The sequence below is a fragment of the Dermacentor albipictus genome, chromosome 8, assembly GCF_038994185.2.
Source record: "Dermacentor albipictus isolate Rhodes 1998 colony chromosome 8, USDA_Dalb.pri_finalv2, whole genome shotgun sequence".
In the NCBI taxonomy this organism is placed as follows: domain Eukaryota; kingdom Metazoa; phylum Arthropoda; class Arachnida; order Ixodida; family Ixodidae; genus Dermacentor; species Dermacentor albipictus.
In genome coordinates, this window is record NC_091828.1 from 74,615,031 (window position 1) to 74,638,512 (window position 23,482).

At 47.0% G+C, this 23,482-nt stretch overlaps 1 protein-coding gene across 1 annotated transcript in view; it reads right to left on the bottom strand.

The window, feature by feature from the left end:
- The window catches only part of LOC135921840 (uncharacterized), a 39,368-nt gene that overhangs the window by 14,762 nt on the left and 1,124 nt on the right, over positions 1 to 23,482 (bottom strand). The window contains exons 2-8 of the mRNA XM_065456217.1: positions 22,640 to 22,691; positions 18,926 to 19,029; positions 16,641 to 16,697; positions 15,493 to 15,555; positions 10,003 to 10,225; positions 8,189 to 8,342; positions 5,856 to 5,971 (exon numbers count right to left, since the gene is read on the bottom strand). Of these exons, the coding sequence (XP_065312289.1) occupies positions 5,856 to 5,971; positions 8,189 to 8,342; positions 10,003 to 10,225; positions 15,493 to 15,555; positions 16,641 to 16,697; positions 18,926 to 19,029; positions 22,640 to 22,691 (769 nt within the window). The remainder of the gene's footprint in view (positions 1 to 5,855; positions 5,972 to 8,188; positions 8,343 to 10,002; positions 10,226 to 15,492; positions 15,556 to 16,640; positions 16,698 to 18,925; positions 19,030 to 22,639; positions 22,692 to 23,482) is intronic.

A 23,482-nucleotide genomic window follows, 5' to 3' on the forward strand; every position in this document is an offset into this window, starting at 1 on the left:
CAACCTTGTAGCTGACGTCTTTGTATTTATCACATAGGTTTTTTTTTTTTTTACAGTGACGCTATTAATACAACTAGAAGCACTCAAACATGTTGTATGGCTATTTTCGCGGCTTTCTGAGGAAGAATCTCATTCACCGATGAAGTTTGCAGTTATATCTTGTTTGTATAAGGTGTTCGTATCAATTAGGTGCTAAACGAAAATTCTTAACCCCGTTTTCGGCCGTTTTTCACACGTTATATTAAACGCTTACAAAGTTTGCCCGCTTCCCTAGGACTACAAAAAGAAACGCAGATCTTTCACATTTAAAGGAAATGAAGTCCACTGTATAGGTGACATATGTATCGAAAGGTTACCCACCGTTGTTGCTTAGCACGTGGCTATGGCGTTGGACTGCTGAGCACGAGGCCGCGGGATCGAATCCCGGCCACGCCAGTCGCATTTCGGTGGGGGCGAAAACACCCGTGTACTTTGGTACACGCCGTTGAAGAACCCCTGGTGGTCGAACTTATTCCGGAGTCCCCTACTACGACGTGCCTCAAAATTAAATCGTAGTTCTGGCACGTAAAATCCCAGAATTTCTTTTTTTTTTTACCGAAAGGTTGAAGTGGGTAGGTTAGTTAAGTGATTTGAAAATATTTATTGAACATCCGTCTTCTCGAATTTTTAAGAGTTATACGAGGCATGTAGTTGCTTTTTCCCGGTCTCCTCGGCAAACTATGTAAGACACGTTGTTTATATTACATTGATGTAGTAAGCAGGTTGTGAGTTACGAAGGATAAACGTTTATACTGTGTTGGTTTGTTACAACTTTTATAGAAAGTTACTTATTCAAGCGTTCCAGATCGTCATACTGCCTTTATCCACAATGTTTGTCAGAGTGCATAAGTACAAAGTGCGGAGTCCGAAAAACTGCACAAGACACCAACATTAAAGTCAATGAAAATATGGGGAATATTAGGAGTAATGTGAGGCGAAGCTTTCCCATTCCTGGTTTAATTAAAATTGTTGCGAATAGTTAACTGAATCCTCATTGTCTCACTATTTTCATGCGTCGTATATGAGGTTCATAGTTGGTTTCTCTACTGCCCTCGGTGAACTAAACGAGGCACCTTCTTCATATTTGGCGAAACTAAGTGGCACGTCATGGGTAATACGTAAGCGAAGTTCGCAATGGGTGTGAAACAATTATGACCTGTGAAATAAATTGAAGCAGTTCACTGCGTATATGATTGAGTTTTACGAGCGACGCAAAATTTAGCTCGCAGCCCTGGCGGAACTACAGGTGTCACCAAGGTAAAACTACGCAAGAATGGCAGGAAACCTATATGGTAAATCTGTGTGCGAAGTGAAATGCATCTTGGCCAAATAGTCTTTGTAAAAAATTCTTTTAGCATGTGCTCAAAAACGTTATACAGCCATTTTACGCTGCTCCCAAGGGACACTGGGCTACACAAAGTTTATGTTTAACTAGACTAAGGGGCGCGTTGTGCGCTACGTGTATGCAAAACCCGAAGCTTCTGGTTTAATTACGGCTTGTTCAACAAATTACGTGCTCAAGCGCTCCAGAGCAGATACGACAGAATTTTATACGAGTGGAAGCTAATTAATCACGCAGCCTGGCATAACTACAAATGCCACCAACATAAATGTTAGTGAAAATGGGCATACCACTATGGCAAATCAATGTGCCATGTTAATTGAGTGTGGATCAAACGCAGCGTTAAAAAAATATATTATATGTTTGAAAGTGTCACACGTCCGTTATCAGCTACGTTTCCCAATGTCCCGACACAACTCTGCGTTACAGAAAGTTTATATTTAGTAGAAATGGAGGGCATCTTATAAATGAAATATGTGGCGACATTTTGGCATATTCTTGCTTAATTACGAGCGTTGGCACCTTGTTTATATTTCTTTGAAATTAGCCTCAGGTTATGTGTAATGTGCAGACGAAGTCCAAAGTGCGTGAGGTAACTACAGCCTTAGCTCTAAACAACGCGTGCAAGTCATCCGGAGGGTTATAAGTGCGTTTTACGAACAACGCAGAATTTATCTCCCTGCCCTGGGAGAACTGTGAACGCAACGGATATCAAGTTTAGCAACGTTCTGGCGAAATAACACATGTGTGGTTGAATCACTGGATCAGTGAAAAAAAAATCTTAACAAGCGCTCGAAAGCGTTATATGCTGGCAGGATTTCAAACGGACAAGTCATATAGGGGCAATGTTTCCTAGAATGCGATTCAATTACAGGCAACTGATACCCGCCGTGGTTTCTCAGTGGCTATGGTGTTGGGCTGCTGAGCACGAGGTCGTGGGATCGAATCCCGGCCACGGCGGCCACATTTCGATGGGGGCGAAAACACCCGTGTGCTCAGATTTTGGTGCACGTTAAAGAACCCCAGGTGGTCGGAATTTCCGGAGTCCTCCACTACGGCGTGCCTCATAATCAGAAAGTGGTATTGGCACGTTAAACCTCATAATTAATTAATTACAGGGAACTGAAGTTCTCACTGCAAATGTTCAAAGGAACAACTTCGCTGTAAATTGGGTGTTGATTCTGCAAAGTCGTACAAGTATGTCGTCCTTTTTTTTTCAGCCATATTTAATAAAACTGTACTCCTTTATCGATTATACTCAATCCATGGCAAGTGGCATTCTCTGCAACAATAACTTAACATCATCCTTGTGTTTTTTGTGATCATATAGTATCATAAAAACAGCATGTACTCTCATTCTACAAACGAAAGCTTTAGTACTTCTGAGAAACCATAATGTAGAAAAAAAAATCATGCTGATCCAATGCATATTGTGGAATCGATGCGAAGCGAAAATTTAGTGAAGTGAATAATCAAACGCTGCACATTTGAGCATTTCATTCCTGCGTCTTTGGCACGTGAGCTTTCTTGCACCGGCGCCATGTACACATACGGTGATCACCGCAAAGAGCTAGTTGGCTTTGGCACGAGGCAAGTGTACGTGCAATTGTGGCCTAACTGTTGGGGCATCGGGCTTCTGTGCTGGGGCAGCGAGCTTCAATCCCACCATCGGGGACGTAATGTAATTTTGTTTGAAAAGTGACCTATTTGGCAGGACAACAGCGCCCAGCAGCCACGGTCAGGGAAGCCCGGGAGGGCTTGCAAAGAAAGCTTCGCAACATCATTAGTGTCCTAGGCGTAGGCTGTCGTGTATGTAGGCACCCGATGGTCTGCAGCTTGTAAATCTTCGTAGGAAGTACTCTGCTGCTGCTCTAGCTTCAGCTTAAGGTGAATTATGAATGCATGCAGAATGAATTTAATTCATTTGGTGCGGACAACAGTTGGCTATCACGTGGCTCGGTAAACGTTTTCGGCTGACCGAGTAACAAGATGCAGGGTAGCATAATGTCTTCGACGATCTCACAGTAGGCCAAACGGCAATGCAGACTGTCACAGTGGTGATGCTCAGAAATACTGGATAGAGCGCACTACTGGCCATAGGTGCGCAAACGTTGACATCCACCATGAATAAACATGGAACATTTGACATTGTACAGCTTTGCTTTGCTAGAGTAACTGCTGCAGACCACTAAATACCTAGATGCTGGCCACAAATGCTGCCAAATGGCTGCATGCAATATGTGGGCAATGGAGGACTTTGCCACATTTAAGCTAACCACTGAAACAGCATTTAGCTAAGGAAAATCCCGACTCAAGGCAGGAGAATGTTTATGGGTAGGCAACGCATAGTTAGGATTGCCGAGAAGCAGCGTGAATACGAGGAGCGGCAAAAGGAAAAGTAGCGGCAAAACAACCAGCGGCTGCGTGTTGCCAGAATTACCACTACACCCATTACTCTAAATTACCATTACTATAGCAATAAAGCATTGCATATGCCCATCAGCAGTTGTACCATGGTGGCTTTCAACAGCTTCACTGGACATCCCCTTTCGCAGAGCCGGGATGATGAGGCAGTTTTTATGCGTAGCATATTACGAGAGCTCAACCCAGCTCCTCAGGCGCGGCGGTGTCGCCTTCAATGACCTTTGACCCCATACCATACCACGTGACACCGTGACGTCACGACAGAGGAGAAACGGGGCTCCAACTCGCGCCGTCGCCTTCAAGGCTGACCACGTGACACCGTGACGTCACTACAGAGGAGAAACGGTGCTCCAACTCGCGCCGTCGCTCGCGGCGGTATATAAGCAGCTGCGCTTGTTTCTAGGTGGCTTTGGCTCAACGCTTGCAAGATGGGCTGGGTGGGAATCGAACCAGGGTCTCCGGAGTGTGAGACGGAGACGCTATCACTGAGCCGCGGGTACGATGCTTCAAAGCGGTACAAAAGCGCCTCTAGTGAATGCGGTGTTGCCTTAGAAACGAGCTGTTTCTAAGGCTCAGGCGTGCGTCGCTTGCTCAGGCGCACATTTCGTTGCCGCGCCGAACGCTGCGTTGCTCGACGCTCACCGCGTCCAATGCGGGGCGCGTAGTCGCTGCGCCGTAGCCCATTGTCTTACACCCCTTGGCGGGTCGACGGGAACGCTGTCGCGTTCCACTCTTGAAGGCGAAGCAGAGTAACGCATGAGTTGTTTCTTCGTCTAGCCGAACCAAATATAGCCAAGCAACAGCAGTTCACCAGGCTAAACAGTGGTTCAACAACTAAAATAAAGGCTAGTATGCTTCGCATCCTGGGCTTAACCTTAGATAAGCCACAGCCATTTTATCTTCTACATTCATTTCTTTTTTTTTCTTTGAAAAAGTATAAAGAGCACCTCAAGTTTCACGATCGTTCTATTCTTGGTAATTAGTATAATAAATAAAAGGTAACAATACGGCAAACCATACCTGCGGAAGCCCAGAAGATGGCCTAAGAATCATGAAAGAGAAAATTCTAATCCAGCCGAATATTTAGCCATATTCTGTGTCCCTCTTATCCGAGTTGTCGATAAATGCGGCTTCGCTCTATGATCTGCTAGCCTTCTCGTATGGCTCAGAAGGTACAATAACTGCCTCGGAAAGGCGACGGTCCCTGTTTCGATCCCCGGACCAGAACGAACTTTTCAACTGCGGATCTTTCTTTGTGGAAAATCCGTATGGGTTTCACGCTATCATTTGGGCGGACGACAATTTTCTCGTTCACGAAAAGTAAATTATTTCCCCCGTTATGGCCTTCCTCGGCTGTCTCTAAACATCGAGCCCCTCTGGTTGCCCTGATTCTCGCACTTCGAACCGAGCCGACCCTGCCTACACGGGTGCCTCAGCCCGACCTCACCTTACGCAAACCTTGAAACTCGAAATCGTGAAACTTGAGGTGCTCTTTATACTTTTACAAAGAAAAAAAAAGAAATCAATGTAGAAGATAAAAATTCCCTCATCATCCCGGCTCTGCGAAAGGGGATGTCCAGTGAAGCTGTTGAAAACCACCATGGTACAACTGCTGAGGGGCATATGCAATGCTTTATTGCTATAGTAATGGTAGTAATGGTAATTTAGAGTAATGGGAGTAGTGGTAATTCTGGCAACACGCAGCCGCTGGTTGTATTGCCGATACTTTTCCTTTTGCCGCTCCTCGCATTCACGCTGCTTCTCGGGAATCCTAACTATGCGTTGCCTACTGATAAACATTCTCCTGCCTTGAGTCGGAATTTTCCTTAGCTAAATGCTGTTTCAGTCGTTAGCTTAAACATTTTGCATGCAACCATTTGGCAGCATTTGTGGCCAGCATCTAGGTATTTAGTGGTCTGCAGAAGTTACTGTAGCAAAGCAAAGCTGTACAATGTCGAATGTTCCATGTTTATTCATGGCGGATGTCAACGTTCACGCAAACCTTCGCAAGCGAGCCTGAGTCCCGACACCCTGTACGTGCATCGTGTACCTCATCAATTTCACGGCTTCGGTCACCGCGCTCGTGCCCTTCTCGTTCCACGCGATGGCCGTGTAGCTCGGCCGGCCGTCTCGCTTGGTCAGGGGGGTCACCAGTTTCTTGGCCATCTGCACACACCGGCAAGCGAAAAAGAGGTCAGTGTTTATTTGCGGGTGGGAGTGTGTGTGTGTGCTTGAGTTAAACGAGAAGAAAGGAGGTTAACCGAGGGGCCCGATCTTTATTAGCCGTGTTATAAGAAGCCAACAAACACTGACACCGAGAACAACACAGCGGAAGTTACTTGTGCTTAATAGACGAAATAAAGAAACGATCAATTAATGCAAATGAAAGTGGACGAAAAAACAACTTGCCGCAGGTGGGTAAGGTGGGATGTGGGATCGTTCCCCACTTGCAGCAAGTTGTTTTTTCATCCACTTTCATTTCAATTATTTTATCGTTTCTTTATTTCATTTATTAAGCACAAGTAATTTCCCCTATGTTGTCCTTGGTGTCAGTGTTTGTTGACTGCTTATAATATGGCTAATAAATATCGGGCCCCGGCGGTAAAGCCCCTTTCTTCTCGTTTATTACATAATGATGGTCTCGAATCCGGCAAAATTGATGCCTTCAGGTAGCATGTGTGGGTTTATTGACCGGTTGCCTTCACCCAAAAAGATGACGTTCTTGTGACGCCTGTGGCAGAAAGGATGTTCCACGCCCGCCGCCAAGGTCTGTGAGTGGTGGCGCGGGCTAACGCTCCCAGGGTTCTACAAGGAAACATAAATACCCAAGAATGTGGAAGGGGAAACGGCGACGCGGTAGCTAAATTGGTAGGTCATCGCACGCGAAATGCGAAAGTTGTAGGATCGTTCCCCACCTGCGGCAAGCTGTTTTTTTTTTTCATCCACTTTCATTTCCACTCTTATATCGTTTATTTATTTCATTTATTAAGCACAAGTGATTTCCCCTATGTTGTCCTCGGCGTCAATGTTTGTTGGCTTCTTATAATGTGTTTGAGTTAGTATTACAGCGAACATACTCTTGGCTGGGGCTCGGCAGCTATGACCGCTTAAGCTGTTTAGCTCGAGACCACGGGTTTGACTTTCGCCGATGACGATCCGTGCGAAGGTTTTCCGCACTATCGCTATAAGGATCTGGGGCGCTAAACGTGTCCGAAAGCTTGTTCACAGGGATGCCCCTGCTTCGCGAGAGCGACGTAGTTCCATATTTTTTGAACGTTTATCGTGCAGTACCTTACATCCGCCTCATTCGTTCCTTTGCAACGTTCGCCACTCGCACGCCAGGTCGCCAGGACTGCCAAGGTTATCGCCTCCTTCCACTATACCACGCTTCTCCCAGCACCTCAGCTACCTTCGGGAGGTTAAAACCCCGCCAACCTAACAAACAGCATCTCCTGATTCTTATGATCTTGTTTAAATTTTCCAAGCGAATATTTACTGCTTCATTACAGCACTGTGATTCGTTCCACAGGGAATTGTTAACCTAAACTGTATAGACCAGTACAAGCTTACTGTACAGTTTACTGCTGCACCATGGTCAAGTCATCGTCATTGTCGTAGCGGCAGAGACGCGCGAGCTGCGTTACATGTTACAAATGCACGAGTAAGAGGTGAGCGATGGAAGCAAGGACTGCAAAAAGCCATCGGCGCGCCACCGGAACCGGGAAACTAGTTGGACTCACGAACTACACTGCGAGATATATGAAAGACAGCACTCGAGTAGGTAGTAATCGTCCACGCTATAGCCAACCGAGGCGGCCTCAGTCACAACGATACGAAAACATTTGCCTAGTAGAGTTTCCCTCCACGCTCAAGAGCTGCAGGAGGCCAAACGTATAATCCAGAGTCCTCCAATATTATGCGCCTGCGCGCAGTCCTATATGAAGATATATAAATCTCTATCATTCAGTTTTTTTTTCGGACGCATTGTTCAGTGTGACACTGATATTAGCCGTGTAGTTGATGTTTTAATTCATTTTACCAGTAAGCGCACTTTACCCTGCAACGCCCAACCTATATTGCATACGCTGTTCCGTGTTTGATGCCCCAAAAAGCTTATATAATGCGGGGAGCTTAATGCAGGGCTATCAGTTTCGCTTTTGACATAGTGTATTTTCAGGTATCATAGTTACCCTCCGAATTAATTCATATACTAAATGAGTTACCTCTAAAAAAAATGTCGTTTTTTTCTACAAATGTCATTTCCATGGCAAAAATTAAAGGTGAACAATTTGTTCTAATCTTCCTTGACGCGGAAGTATGTCTGGCCCTTACAAGGTTAATCGCTTCGTTCGCTTCATAAAGGTAAACACATCTTTTTCTCACTTGCAAGACCTCAAGGACGTGTTTCAGCTCCGTAGAACTCCGTCCGAGATCCATGGTGACGAAGCCGTAGTGGTAGAAGCGCATGGCCCAGTACCGGGAGACGCTCCCAGGTGCCGCCTCGCTAGCCAGGTCATGGTGGACCGTGCTTATGGCCCTGAAAACAACGTGTATGTGTATATATATGTAAAGGCCCAGCGTTTCAGGCAAATAGAAACTTGTGATGATCAACATTGTAAGAAGAGGATTTTGATCGTCAGGGCCACCACTGCTTTCCTTGCCGGAGTTTGTATATACAGAGTGTCCCAGCTCTAACGGTGTGTCCGGTGTGCCAGTGTGTCCCAGTGTACCAGCCATGCTAGTATAAAGAAAACTGATACGTTATAATACAAGCATGACGTCAACAGTGTTCGGTCGCGAGTCCTCCTCCCTCCCCAAGCAGTATATAATTTTTCCTGACTCGTTGCATGACCACTCAGAGAAGATTATATAGGGAAGTTTTTTTCTTCAATTAAAAGCGTAGCTTTCATTCGAAAAGCTGTTATTGCATCCTATCGTTCAGTCGCTTTCGGTGCGCTGAGTCGTGCATAATTATCCTTCTCCGCTTTGCTCGCATTGCGTGAAAAGCGCCGCGTGAATGTGTGTACGCTCCCCGCGCGACACCAGAGGTGCCAAAAGTGATTTAATGCGACGGACTCTTCTCACTGTCTTACTCAGAAACCGGCCGGTCACCGCGTAGGCTGCCATCTCCGCGCAATTTTTTATCCAACTGTCTCCAAACGAAAGCACAATCGCGTGTCCTGACGATAAAATTTTGTCCCTCACTCTCCATGCACAAAAAACATAAAGCTGCTTTGCTATTCGCTGTTAGAAGCCTATCCGCGAACGCGAATCTGTAACAAGTTTGAAGGCTACAAAAAAACGCCTGCGAAAACTTTATGAATTCTCATTGACTCAAATATGTTCCTAGGAAAGGCATCACGTCTTTAAGGTTTCATTACCCCTTTTATTAAATTCGCGGATCCACTACAAGTTCGAGGCTGTCGCCCAACATTTACAGTTATTTTGGCGGCGAACCTGAACGAAGAAGTGCAATCGTAAAAATTATCTACAAAGCGAGAGTGAAGCAGTTGAACGATTTGTCTTCTGTTGTCAGACAAAAAAAAATATTTCGCATCACTTCACACTTATTTCCTTAAAAACCTACAGTCGCCCATAATGCGTTTGCTTGCGTGTGTGTGCGTGCGAGTAGCAGCATGGCCGACAAGTGAGCGAGTGCCAAAATGTCCAATCAACACTATGACCTAAATCCTGAACATGGTCAAAGGTACCAGTATGGTAAATCTTCAAACACACGTGCGTGATATTGGTTGTACACGTTGCTTGTGTTATAAGAAGTGTAGCACCGCGAAGTGTACCATTTGAGCATAATAATGGACTTAGAAGTTTTTATCGTGGCACGTTGCTCTTAAATGTGATAAAAAAAAAGTAGCCCTGCAGGCCGTCAACGCAAAATGTTTTCCTGCCTACGAGCCTTCAGAAGTAGCCAATTAGGCGCGAAGTGCTGGCATCGTGCAAAGCACGCTATAGTTCGACACTTCGCCACGAATTGTGCACGTCGCCCGCACATGCCGACGCATGTAGTTTTAGCCACGAAACATTTGGGGAAAGTGACTCTATCCCCAAAAGTGCACGGTCGAGTGTGCACCGCTTCGGGGCGCTTCGATCGATGCCAACTCGTCCGGCAGAATCGTGCTCGCGAAGTTCTTAGCGTGCTTTGCTCTCATCCGGCCGCGGTATAGCGACGAGTTACTCACAAGATGGGAAAGCTTATGCCGTATTCCGTCTTGCTCTGCTTGCTGGCTGCCATCATGAAGCTCTCCTGGTCCGGGCCCGGCCCTTCGAGGAAACCCTGGTGCGACGGCAGGTAGAATTGCTCGCAGAAGGCGTAGTCGCACAGGCCGTCCGGCGCCAGGACGTGGAAGGCAGCCTCGTTGAACGAGTAGTGGCAGACCATGGCGTTAGTCAAGGGGTTCTTGCCTGCACACGCGCGAGGGCGAAGGTATATAAGCGAAGAAACAGCTACTGTACACAGTTGAGCACGGTGGATTTTAAGCGATGATCAAAAGAATTCTACGTTGTTATTCAAGTGCTAAGGGCTCCTCTCTGTAACGTCCTAGTGGCCGTGAGAGTACTTCAAATAAATAACTAAGTAAGTAAATAAGTAAACTTTCGTTTCGCTTCTGGTCAGTCGTATGAATAAAACGAACAAGAGTCGGCATATAGACCTTTTGCAGCACCACACCCATACGCGCCGTCATACACGCTTGTGACGTTCGGTCACGTGACAGCGCCCGCCATTTATCGCCTCCTGATCAACGTTCGCGCACTTCGAGGGGCCTCGGCGGCAGCAAGCGCCGCCCCGCCAGTCGCTGTCGCGGCGACCACGGTGAACAACGAGTGGATAGAAGACACAAAACTTTCACCAAAGTTGCAGGGGCAATGTAAGTATGCATTTGTTTAACCTCTTGTGCCTGCACTGTAACACTGTCGAGTGCAAGCTTACCGGTTTGGTCATTTTCTTTCCACTGCCTTCTCTTGGCAAGTCAACATTTCGCTTTGAAAGCGCTGCGTGTAGAGAAAGAAATCCCGTTTTGTGAGAGTACACTGTCCTAAAGGCACAAGCCCCTGCGATTGCAAGTAACACACTATACCTGCAACGAGGCATGTTATCGTTGAAGGGCAGCGGATTGGGCGAGTTGGTGTTCCATAATAACAATAAAATTCAAACAGCGCTAGACGACAGGACCAGAAAGAGGAGGACACAAACACGGCGCGGAACTTACAGCTGATTTATTTGAAGTAAGAAGTCAACTTCTACTGTCCGGCTATCCGGAGTTTGTGTCTGATCATCGATGTATGACCTGGACGAATGCGTGCCCAGTTTTCTACGTGTAAGTTGACTTCTTACTTCAAATAAACCAGTTGTAGGTTCAGCGCCGTGTTTGTGTCCTCCTCTTTCTGGTCCTGTCGTCTAGCGCTGTTTGAATTTCATTGTTACCATGTTATCGTTAACCGGTCCTTTTCCTGAGAAGTATTATATATGTAAAAGAGCACCGCTTTGCTACACGCTGGTGCTGCTTGTTGCTCCAGGCTGTCTTCGCTCTTGCAACTGCAAAATCTGCATATTTGTTCGTGTTGTGCGTGAACGCTGGTTCACCGCTGCACGACGAGAACGCGGCGACGCTCCCGTCGCTATTGTACCCGAACCGGCAGCTGTCTTTAGGAGCACAAGCTCACAGGAAGCGGCCGCTGCACGTGTTTTTGCACGGCTCCAATTTGCAGTACGGATAGTGTCGCCGGCGCTCGGCAGATATTCGTTTGGCGCTTGCGTCAAGGTAAATGTACCTGGTAGCGAAGCGTCCATAGGAGCGCGTACGTTCAAAACATGGCGGTTCATCGGCGGTTCATGAGGCTTAGCGCCACCTGCATGTGGACGGAACACTTCCGGTGGAAGAAAAAATAATGTGACGCCATATCCGTTAAAAACAAAAGTTACGGCATTTTCGTTTTCGAAGGCGCGAAATTTGCTTTGTTGGCCTGCCTTTAGACCTATATATTCAAGTGCCCCGCCATTCGACTTATTAGGCGTTTCGAGCTTTCAACGCGGAAAGCGATGCAGGAAAAGGCCAGCCGTACGGTTGTCGAACTCGCACCCCTGCACAGAACACACTTTCTTTGAAGGCCGACGAAAGCTTTAGGTGTAGAGTGCTGATCCTATCGTCGGACGCCAAGCCCGTCGGCCAGCGCAGTCGCACGGAAACAACTACACAATTATCTGGCGGTCGTAACTCACTATTTTTGACTGAACAGGTTAAGAAGCGATGAAGCTACCCGCGTCACTAAATTAAGACAAACTTCGACAAGCAAGAAAGCACAACGTGTGAGGGGGGCGCATTTCAACAGGTGAACTTTACGAGCGCGCCTTTCTGCAAATTTCAAGAGGTGCATTGCATTGCGAGTGAAAGCGGCGTCAACGCCCTCTGTAACGATGGGCGCCGAAAAGCAATGTATTTATTAATAATAATAAAATTAAATAAACTTGTACTTTCTTAACTCGTCACGAATATATATAATTGACAAGGATTTTTATTTTCGTTGAACGAATCTAACTGTGTCTTCCTTGAATTAAAATGCGCTTTTTTCTTTCCAATGTTTGTTCCCTCCAAACATAGTCGCGCTTCAATCGCTGCTCCTATAACAACCCTTGCTGATGTCGGTGACAATTTGTACTGAACCGCTTTACGCCCGAAGCTTCGCGACCTATTTTGATCGACCTTGCTTGCGTCACCTAACGGAAAAGAAGCTGGCACGCAATGCCGCAAACGTTGAAACAGATGTACTGACTCTTGGCAAATAAAAGAATCAAGTGTGCACGCTCTAAAAAAACCGAAGGTCACTTCACCGGCCATGATTTTGTCAGTTCAGACTAGCCGTCAGCGTCTTTCCGACAGGATGTTTCCGTCGCCGTGAATAGTGACAAGAGTGAGTCATGAATACCACATGAAAAAAAAAACGCAATTCCTCGCGATAATAACACGATTCGAATGGCTGCAGTGAGCAGTACGTCGTGGTGTAGGCCTTACAAAATTTCCTGCCGCCATTTTGACGGTGTGATGTTTGGAAATACAGCTGCCAAGATATTTCTCGTCCATTCACTGCAACATTTTTTTTACAGTGAACGTAACACTTCCGGGTAAACCGCTGATTCGCCCATGCTTGAAGTTCGCAGAGTTCGTGTTTGAGCGGTGGGTTCACTTTAAAACCACGTTTGAATGCCTTGCTTGCCTTTTTCAAGTAGAATAAATGGGAAATAGCCGTAGCTTACGATGCTGCACAACAATAAGTTTTGAATTAGAGCTTTAGCATAGCGTTACTGTCCTTTAGCATAGCGTTACCGATACTGACTGCCACGACTGCGCCTGTGCGGAGTTTTCTGTCTCGGTATCTGGCGCTAAGCTATTGTCTACGGGACGGCTTCTAGCGGTTGTTACGTTTCGCCTACGACGCGCGGTATAGCCGGCGCAGATGCAACGGACGCCGGGACTTCGTTCAAAGCGGCGGACATTTTGGCCCGTTCGGAGCTGCTGCAACGCCTCCCCGCCAAGCGCGTCCAGACATGTTTCAGTGCCACGTGTCTTCGTGTGTGCGTGTGTGTGCCCACGCTTGTGAAAGCGCGGCAGCCGGGGAGAGGAGCTCCCAAAGTGTGAAGCGAGGAGGTCTGACCGGCGCCGGCTCGGCGGATGCGTCACTACACTCGTCTCAACATGTCTCGCAGCGTGTCCGTGCCCCGCTGTCACGTGGCCTCGTCCTGTGACCTTCCTTCTTGCCTGCGACTCCGAGAGTATAAAAGCAGGTGCCCCCGGACGCCAAGAGAGAGGCTCCGATTTCTTCTGTTGAGTAACGTGCTCTCCCGTCTCTCCACTTCGGTCGACCTGACCGGCCGCTCTTTTGCGATGCTAGAATAAACAAGTTGTTCTGTTAGCAGTCGACTCATGCTTTGCCAGGACCTTCGGATGCTTCCAGTTGTGCCCCAGGCCGCCAGGCCAATGCTACCCTTGGGGCTTGCGACCCATTTGCAACAACTCGTGCCAGCGGTGCAGATGCAACAACGGGCGTCAGCACTGCGGTTACAACACGGTTAAATATACGTAACAACATGGCACTGCCCAGACTGCCCGCTACGATGCTAGTTCACTCACGCTATCACTCTCCCGCGTGGCAGAAAAAAAATTAATGTTAAAGACAGCCTTCGCTTAGTCACATCGCGCTCATGCTTGTACTGGCGGTGATTTGTCCTTCCTAAAATTAGCTTTTTATTTGGAGGCTGCTGTGCCTCAAAATGATGGTGTGTTTTGATTTATAAGCACCAGGTGGCGCCACAGTATTCAACGCTTAATTATCAATGATTTGTCTTCACTTACATAGCTAGAAATGTGTCGGGGTTTTCTCATCATGTTGCCCAGTTTCGTACACGCCGTGGCATTTTCTTGTACTTTTCATTAGGCTTAACAGCGTCTAAGTTTTAGTTTCTTTAACGCTTACCCAATGCACGACGCATTGGCGTTCTTGCATTTCGTTCTCATCGAAATGTGGCCGCTGCGGCCGGGATTCGACCATGTGCCCTCCAGCTTAGTAGTGCAACGCCAAAGCCGCGGCGCCACCAAAGGTGGAGCGTCTAAACGTTAATATACTCAGATAATATCAATAATAACGACAAAACCTTGTTGTCAGTTTGTCTCGGCGTGCGATGAGAGTAAACGTACGTAGGCCAATTTTATCATCATTCATTAAGGCGATAGCGTTCTTTCCCTCTTTCCGCCACTTTGAATTTTGTATGTATGTATGGTTCGGTTTAACCGTTCATGTGACCTTCAGGGTGACCCCCCCCCCTATATTTGTATCTATACAAATTAACCAGAGAAGAATGGAAACCGAGGGGCTGGATTTTTGTTAATAATGACCATATAAAAGCCAACAGCCAATGAAACCATGGAAAGTATCTGGGAAATCAGCTGTGGTTGAAAGTGAAATGTAGGAAATAATGGAGAAAAGGAAAGGGGGGGGGAGGGGAACGGGGACGGAAAAATAACGTGTCGCCGGTGGAATCCCAGCCCACAAACCCTGCATTACGCGTTCGTTGCACTACCTTGGCTTCATTGTCTGTTGGCTTTGTATGGTCATGATTCTATATATAGCGTTACGCTGGAGCGACAGCGAGGACGGAGGAAGGGGTGGACGAAGTGCGCTTGTCTTTGGAGCGCCTCGGTGTCGGCGCGGCCACCCCGTTTCCCATTTCATCAGCTCATCTTTAAGTAAACGCACCCCATCGTTTTTGATGGAGGTGCAGGGTGTCGATCCCAGTACCCCTCTCTCTCTCTCTTTCTCTCCCTCTCTGTGTGTACGCCTTTATATATGTGCGGGGGTGCGTGTGTGTGTGCGCGCGGCAATGGAGCAAGTAGCAACGGCGAGCAACCTGGCCGCTTACAGATCGTTACGCAAGCACGGCAGCCAGCCTAAGTCATCCTGGTAAACTTGCCGGTCGATAGCGGCAAATATGCAGACTGAGAGCCACGTAAACTCGGTGCATGCTCAATAAATGGCAGCCAGTATCAGTAACTGTAGGATGGTAAAGACATGCTATATAGTACAAGGACAAAACTCGACGTTCGCCCTTTTTCGGAACGAAGCCTGTAACAAAAAAATATGGTAATGAAGCACATTATCTCTGCCTAGCTGACACTTACTTCGCACAGCGTCAGATGGTGTAGTCACAAACTCGTCGGTGTCTGACCGGTTCGACGCACCCTCTGCGTGATATAGAAACAAAGTAGTCACACGCACAGTCTCGCACAGTGTATAGTCACACATGCGCAGGGCAACTACAGAAGCGCTTGTATACGTTATGCGTCCTGGCAGAACTAAATTAATGCGCCGAGTTTAAATCTGGTGGGAACGGGAATAATGCCAGAGGCAAAGGTCGAACTGTGCGGCTCAATTATGGAATAAATAAAAATGGCTAATTACTCGCATTCTCTCTCTTTATGGGCAGCATAAGGAAAGCGTAGAAAGTTAACCCGGTGTCCCGAACGAACAAAATGGGGGAGCAATTTCGTATTTAAAAAAATGTTGCGGTATGAGTAACCTGCATTGAAAGTTTGAAGTGGGGAGGTCAAGGGCTTAGCATATTGCTTCTAAATGAGCGTTTTCTCTCCCGTTCGAGTTGTGCAGAATATATGTACAATGTATGTAAGTATACCTTCTTTCCGTTCTGTATACCATGCACAAACTAGACCAATTAAGAGCGAGCTAGATCCTTAAGTGCATAGTTTGTTTGACAATGCAGTATTCTGAAAGAACTAAACTTGGCACCCATATTCAAATTGGTTAGGGAGTGTGGAAATGTTATGGGCGACGCACGATCAAAGTTGAAAATCAGTAAGCAAATTGCAGACATTTTAGCAAATTATTCATGCATCGTTCGAGATCTGTATACTGTCATTATACGCGAGGCATTCTGGTTTCAAGGATAATTGAATACAGCCCACCGAGCTAACGTTGAGGAGGAATAGTGGGCGTGTCAGGGGGCTGTCTATGCCTAAAGTTTAATGTTCGTAGGTTAATTAGGAGCTTTCTAGATAATTACTCAGAACTCGTCTTCTCCCAACCCCCATTTCTTCCCACAGTTAAAACGCGTAGAATGCTTTGCGGTGTCTTCAGAAACTAAAGGTGGCACTTAGGTATATTTAGACTTTGATGGAACGCAATGGGCGGTGTACACGCGAAGTTTAACGTGTGTGGGTTACAGTTAAGACCTTCGATCCAAGTTATTTGTGAAAGTGCTTGAAAGCGTTACACGCGCAGCTGTCACCAGCCATTTGCAGGCCCTGCTCACCAGCTGTAGCGTTGTCGGGAGTCCAAGAAGGAAATGAGGGCAGGTTGGCCTCCTTTTCTGCAAAGGCGAAAGGTCTCGCGTTAAAAGCGATGTGACCACAGAGCCACGCAGACAATACAGAAACGTTGGAAACGCAGAACCTATACGAAGGATGGATACAGGACGTCTATGCAAATGTATATACAAAGTATGCAAACACAACGGAAACGTAATGTCGGGGACTGATTTTTCGCTATGGAGAAAATACATAGGAAACAACTCCGTTTCCTTTCCTTCTTCCGGGAAACAAACCGTCAGTGGAACGTAACCACACATTTTCGCATGGGCAGGCGAACTCGAATTTCTCGACTACATGCTCGCAGAATTCTTCATAAGGCCCTCACGCGTTGTCGTTGTTAAATAGAGGGATTTAACGTCCTGCGAGGCTGCTCATTGGACAACGAGGGACGCCGTAGTGAAAGACTCCGGATTCATTTTGACCACTTTAGGTTCTTTACAGCGCACCAAAATATAGGCAGAGGATATTTTTTTTTGTATTTATCAAAATGAGGTCACTGCTACCGCGGGAATCGAACCCGCGATCGCGTGTTCACCAGCGCAACATCATAGCAACTTCGAGCCGCCAGGGCAGGTTTCATTACAGGTCTTAACAAAACGCATACTTTTCAAGACGTGAGAATGGTTCAAAGCATGCAACCTTCTATCGAATGTGCAGTGAGCGTCACTGTAAGCGCCGCATGCAGCAAAACGCGAGTACACTGCAGCGTTGCCTCAGTGTCATTATTATTCAGCTGCTGAGACGCGAGGATGCGGGTTCGGTTACCGACCGCGGTGACTACATTTCAGTGGAGGCAGAGTACAAAAACGCTCGTGTACTTGGTCTCAGTGGCTCGTCAGGGAACCACCGGCAATCAACATTGCGCCAAACCCCTAGACTACGGCGTTTCCTAGAGCCCTACTATTGCTTTTGGGACGTTAATGTCACTTCCGTCAATCAACCAACCAATCAAAGCACTAATGAGGCATCCAATGAACTTGTGTGCCCTGTGGTGTAATTACGGGCACTCCGTAACGATGAGCACTTTGGAAGGTTAGTCTAAGTTTCCAAAATACCACCTGCATAGTTTTTCAACAAAAACCAATTCAGTGACAGAACAAATTAAAACCCAGGTTTCACGGTATCCAACGCATTTGAGCGCCTTTGTGCACGAGAAGCCAACCGAAAACAGTAAGGTTGAGTTTCCGCTCACTTTGTAGTCTAGCGTAGTTCTCAATCAGTTAATAAGTGATCTGTGCTCCCGCTACCAACATTTATAACGTCACAAGGAACTGGTGAGGATAACACCAAGGGAGAGGTTGCAAAGTGTCCCGACTTGTTTCTCGCTTTTACGTTCTGTCCGTCGTACCAAACCTCTGCTCACGATAAAACTTGCCTATTCACGGCAATTGCTGCTGTGTATTACCGACTAATGTTGTTTAACTTATACGTCTCTTCAGCGTCCATTCGACTGTCGCAGAATCCATTGCCGATCATCGCATAACTACTCAGATTTGACACCCTCTTATAGTGGCAGTTGCCTGAACATTTTCTGACACTAACTCACATCTTTGTTTTCTAAGCACGCTGGTAAAAAAAGAAAAAGAATACTTTGAAAATCCACATAAACAGCGCGATGTAGTTTGATACCCGTACAATTTCTTAAAAACGCAAGACGAAATTAATTATCTGTCTCTTTTTTCTAAGGTTTGTTTACTTCCCATCAACTATGGCGCGAGCAGAGTGCACGCGCAATACTAGGATTACACTTCTTTCCAATGCCAGCTCAAGCATGCCAATCATGCTAATTTATTTATTTATTTATTTATTTATTTATTTATTTATTTATTTATTTATTTATTTATTTATTTATTTATTTATTTATTTATTGACTCCAACGTCTCAAGTAAAAAGTTGGGCTACGACAAACGCTGTAGTGCAGCACTCGGGATTCGTTTTGCTAAGATTTATTTAATTAAGTTTCGCTTAAATGTTCCCCAGCACTCCTTCCGCTCTCCTCGAATTGCAGTTGTCACTGCTTGGGATGAAACCAGCCATTTAGATTTTTTTTTCCAAATGCTATGAACGAGAGGGGTTGCCTTGGGGCCTTGGAGGTATCAGACCGTGCTCTACCGTCTTAAAAAATCGTTCTTGGAAAATCGGAAGGACTGAATACACCTGCGTGTCATGATTTAACATCCCGGCCAGAAATATACGCCCTCTCAGTGAACAGCGTTCGAAAACGCACCGACGAGAACGGCCCAGGCCAGGTACGAGGCACACACGGTGACCATGACGATGACCATGAGCCCCAAGACCGCCGTCCACTTGTCATCCTGCGACGTCTGGCCTCTGGGAAAGATACAAGCACGCATACGTATACACGCTGATACGCATAGCAGTCACAGCTAAAGAACCCGCATTACACGAGACTATAAAAAAGAAGGCATATATACACTGGCGAATGCATGCTGCATACACGCGTGCTGATGTCGCCAGCGATAGATTAGTTACGTTCTATTACATGAAACCGACCCGAGCGAATCGAGTCACGAGCCGGGCCAAGACGTTTCGACCTGATCGACAGCAACTATGTCAACGCGTTGGAGCTTTGGTCGAGCCAACATCGCAGCTCCAGCCTGCGTCGAGGCGAAGTAGAGAACAGGGCGCCCGGTCCTTCGTTGCAGACTCGAGCCGACCCAGTCCATCGCCTCCGCGACAACGGGACGAACTCGACCGTCACGCTAACTCCACCGTATTGACCAGCTATCGTTCATATAAGCGAGACACGGTACTCTCAGCCCGACAAGCCGCCTAGATGCACTCTTAACGCCCTGTCACACCCGCCGTGGTTGAGTTGAGTTAAATTAGCCTTGCAGTTGCTGCCGGCAATGGCTCCACCGTGGCGACACTTAAAATAAATAAATTACATAATCAGACACAGACCTCACCACTACAAAATGGTCACTCCTCAGTTCACCATGTGGAGGCCAAATCCGTGTCCTGTAGGTAATTTAAATGAAGGCGAGAGACCTCCTTTCTGCACAACCGGTTCCCGCGCGGGGAAAAAAATTGGAGGACGCTTAAGCTTCGCCTTCAAGAGTGGGACGCGACAGCGTTCCCGTCGACCCGCCAAGGGGTCGACAATGCGCTACGGCACAGCGATCACTTACGATGCGCCCCGCATCGGACTTAGCGCCCACCTATCACGCGGTGAGCGTCGAGCAACGCAGCGTTCGGCGTGGCAACGAAACGTGCGCCTGAGCGAACGGAACGAACCAAAGAACTCGGTGTCTCGGAGGGGAAACGATCTGCGCCAGCCAAACGTCGTGATCGGCACGGGCAGAGAGATAGATAGTTATCTAAACCGGGAGCACGGCGAAGCGTCGTCAGGGGAGAGGGAGTCCCGCGACGCGCCTGGCAGCGGTCCCAATGCGCGCGCGGCGCGCCTCCTGTCGGGGCAGCGCCGTACATTGAGAGGAGGGGGGTCTTCTGTGTTTGCCGCGAGATGGCTCTGCGTGTGCGGAAAGCGCAGAAGAAATGCAGCGGAAACGCACTTCGCAACTCGTGTAATTGTGACTTCTGTACGTTACATGTTCATAATTACCCATATACACCGCAGTATAACTTTCCACGGCTCGTTTCGAAGGCAACACCGCATTCACTAGAGGCGCGTTTGCACCGCTTGGAAGCATCGAACTCGTGGCTGAGTGGTAGCGTCTCCGTCTCACACTCCGGAGACCCTGGTTCGATTCCCACCGGGCCAATCTTGGAAGTTGCTTTTTATTTATGAAGCGCCTGCCGTGATTTATCGCTCACGGTCAACGCCGCAAACGCCGACGCCGACACCGACGCCGACACCCGACGCCGACACCGACGCCGACGACGCCGGCTTTTCTGCGACACGAGCTCCTTAACGCTATCGCGTTAAAATGTCCTGGAGAGAACTGTGAGGGACTCCTGTCTTCTTGAGGGACCCGAATAACACCCTCCTTTCCGCGTTATACACAGTACAGCACATTAGGTAATGTTCTATGTCACCGCACACACCACACGTTGAATATAATGGTGATAACGCCAGGCCAGTCTTATACATCCACGCAGGGGTACGAGCAGAGCCCGTGCGAATGCGGAGCAGTAAGGTGGCTTGGTTTCTTTTGAGACCCTTGATCACACACGGCTTGTGAGGTGAGCTCCGCAAAGAATTGAAGTGGCACAACACCACTTCTCTGAAGAGTCTGTTGTCCTCTTGAGGCACTCTTCTCAATGAATTCCCAGACAGCGCTCTATGGGCGAGGCTGTCCGCCATCTCGTTGCCTATGATACCTATGTGCGAGAGCACCCATTGGAAACGTATGGAGAAGCCTTTGAAATGGAGATTGTGCATCGAACGTAGGGAGCTAAGACGTAAGGCATCAGTAGGGACCCGTGCTCTAGTTGTTGCTCAGTGGCTATGGTGTTGGGCTGCTGAGCACGAGGTCGCGGGATCGAATCCTGGCCACGGCGGCCGCATTTCAATGGGGGCGAAATGCAAGAACACCTGTGTACTTACATTTAGGTGCACGTTAAAGAACCCCACGTGGTCGAAATTTTCGGAGTTTTCCACTACGGCGTGCCTAATAATCAGAAAGTGGTTTTGGCACGTTAACCCCCATAATTTAATCTAATTTAACGCCCTGTCATGACAGTGAAGGGTGATCGTGGTTGCATAACGATAGTCTGCCACGCGATATTTCGTCGTGGAATCGGGAAACAGCGTGCTTAGCCGGGCCGGTTGACGCATTTTAGGACAGAGCAGAGTAAAAGCGCAACACAGGACACAGAAGGAACCACGAATACAGAGAGGTATGAACCAAATGCATTTCTGCCGGCATGCATTCTCGAGCATCAAACGCGTGATGCGAAGACGTGGAATCGTTCCCCACCTGCGGCAAGTTTTTTCATCCACTTTCATTGCCATTAATTTATCATTTCTTTAATTCAATTAGTCAGTACAAGTAATTTCTCCTATTTTTTCCTTGGTGCCTTTGTTTCTTCACTTCTCATGATATGATCAATCAAAATCGGGCCCCTCGGTTAACCCCTTTTCTTCTCGTTCTACCGGAACCGGCATATAAGGAAATTATTAAAGTTTACAGACAAGAAAAATTATTATCATGACTCATAATTTTCTGACCCCACGTTTCCTCCGGTTTCTACACCCTGTTACATCTCTGGAAAAAAATGCATTTCTGATAAGCGCTAACTGGAACGTCGATAGTATTCTCCACATATTTTGGGGACGTACTTCTCGAAAATGGTTCTGAGTGCAAAGTTTCTGTTGACTTGTATGCTACATTTTATGCATTTATTTCTATTTATTTATAACGATGATTGGTTTTCCTGCATCCCAGGAACACCGAACGGTACAGGACTTAAGTGCGCGTGACGCCTGACTACGGTACTGACCTAATTACTTCTCGGCTTCAATTCCATATTGGGGACATGAGTCGTAAAGTTAATAACTGCGATGCCAAGTGGAACTTTGTTAAGTCGCTAGCAACACACTGCGGCTAGTATGCGAGTAATAATCGAATTTTCCAGCAATTCAGCTGGCGCAATAGAATAGTGTCTGCCATAAGATTTTTTGATCAGTCAATTTCCACTAAAGAAGTCACCCGGTATATAATTGTAATATATGTATATATATATATATATATATATATATATATATATATATATATGTTATATATGATTACGTTGCACTTCTCTGAGGTCTCGGATCCATGACTTGAACAACATTCATCACATTGCAAAGCGCAACTGACAGTGGATCCGTAGCATACCACTGTGAGTTGCACTATACATGTGTACGTATACCTCCACCACGTGACCGGCTTCCCACATTTAACACACGTACACTTTTTCCCCCTTTGACGCTCCAAATATTGACGCATTAAAATACTAAGGAAATGTGTCTCACCGGGAGGTGTCAGACCCTGAACTCCTCAGCGACACAGCCGGGGCCTCACTGCCTGCGAGTCGCCAAAAATGTTTTTTTTTTTTTCACGCTGGTATAAGGAAGTTTTAGAATAGGGTCTCCAAAAGTTTGGGGCACCAAAGAGCTTTGCGGCTGTTAGCGTTGGCGTACGCAGGAGTGAAGAGTTTTAGAATAGGGCTTTGCGTACGCGGATATCGTCTTGGGCTTGCAGCGCCACTACGGCGTCAAAGAAAAGGTATTTTAAATATTTAATTAAAATATACCGTTTTATTACAAGAAGAGTAATTTTGATTTTCGTGCATCCACGTTTAATTACAATTTAGAGGTCATTCTATTAGCGTCAAGCAATTAACTGCGCTTAGTTTTGAGTAACCAACTTTATGTGCCCTCATCAGGCAAGCCGTGTTAGGCCTACGAGCTATGAAGTCGACAATCCAATTCGGAATCAGTGGCGTCTAATGAATCAATCTTCTTAACACATGCTAGTTGAGTGAAAACGATAACCGCAGTCACTTCTCCTAGCTTGCGAACTTCACGCGTTACCACGAATCGAACCAGTTTGCTGCTAGGTTAGAGGCGACGCTTCAATGGTTGCGCCATGTTCTTTGATGCAAAGTTTTTGGGGCAGCGTTTGGGACTCCCGCTAAATCAGTGAAATAGCGTGCCCGACGCAAAACCCAAACGCAGATTGCGTCTCGCGCATGCGCAGTGGCTTCGACGCTATTTCTTCGTGGCCCCAAACGTTTGTGTCCCCTATTCCAAAAATGGCTGTGGCTTAGGTAAGGTTAAGCCCAGGATGCGAAGCATACTAGCCTTTATTTTAGT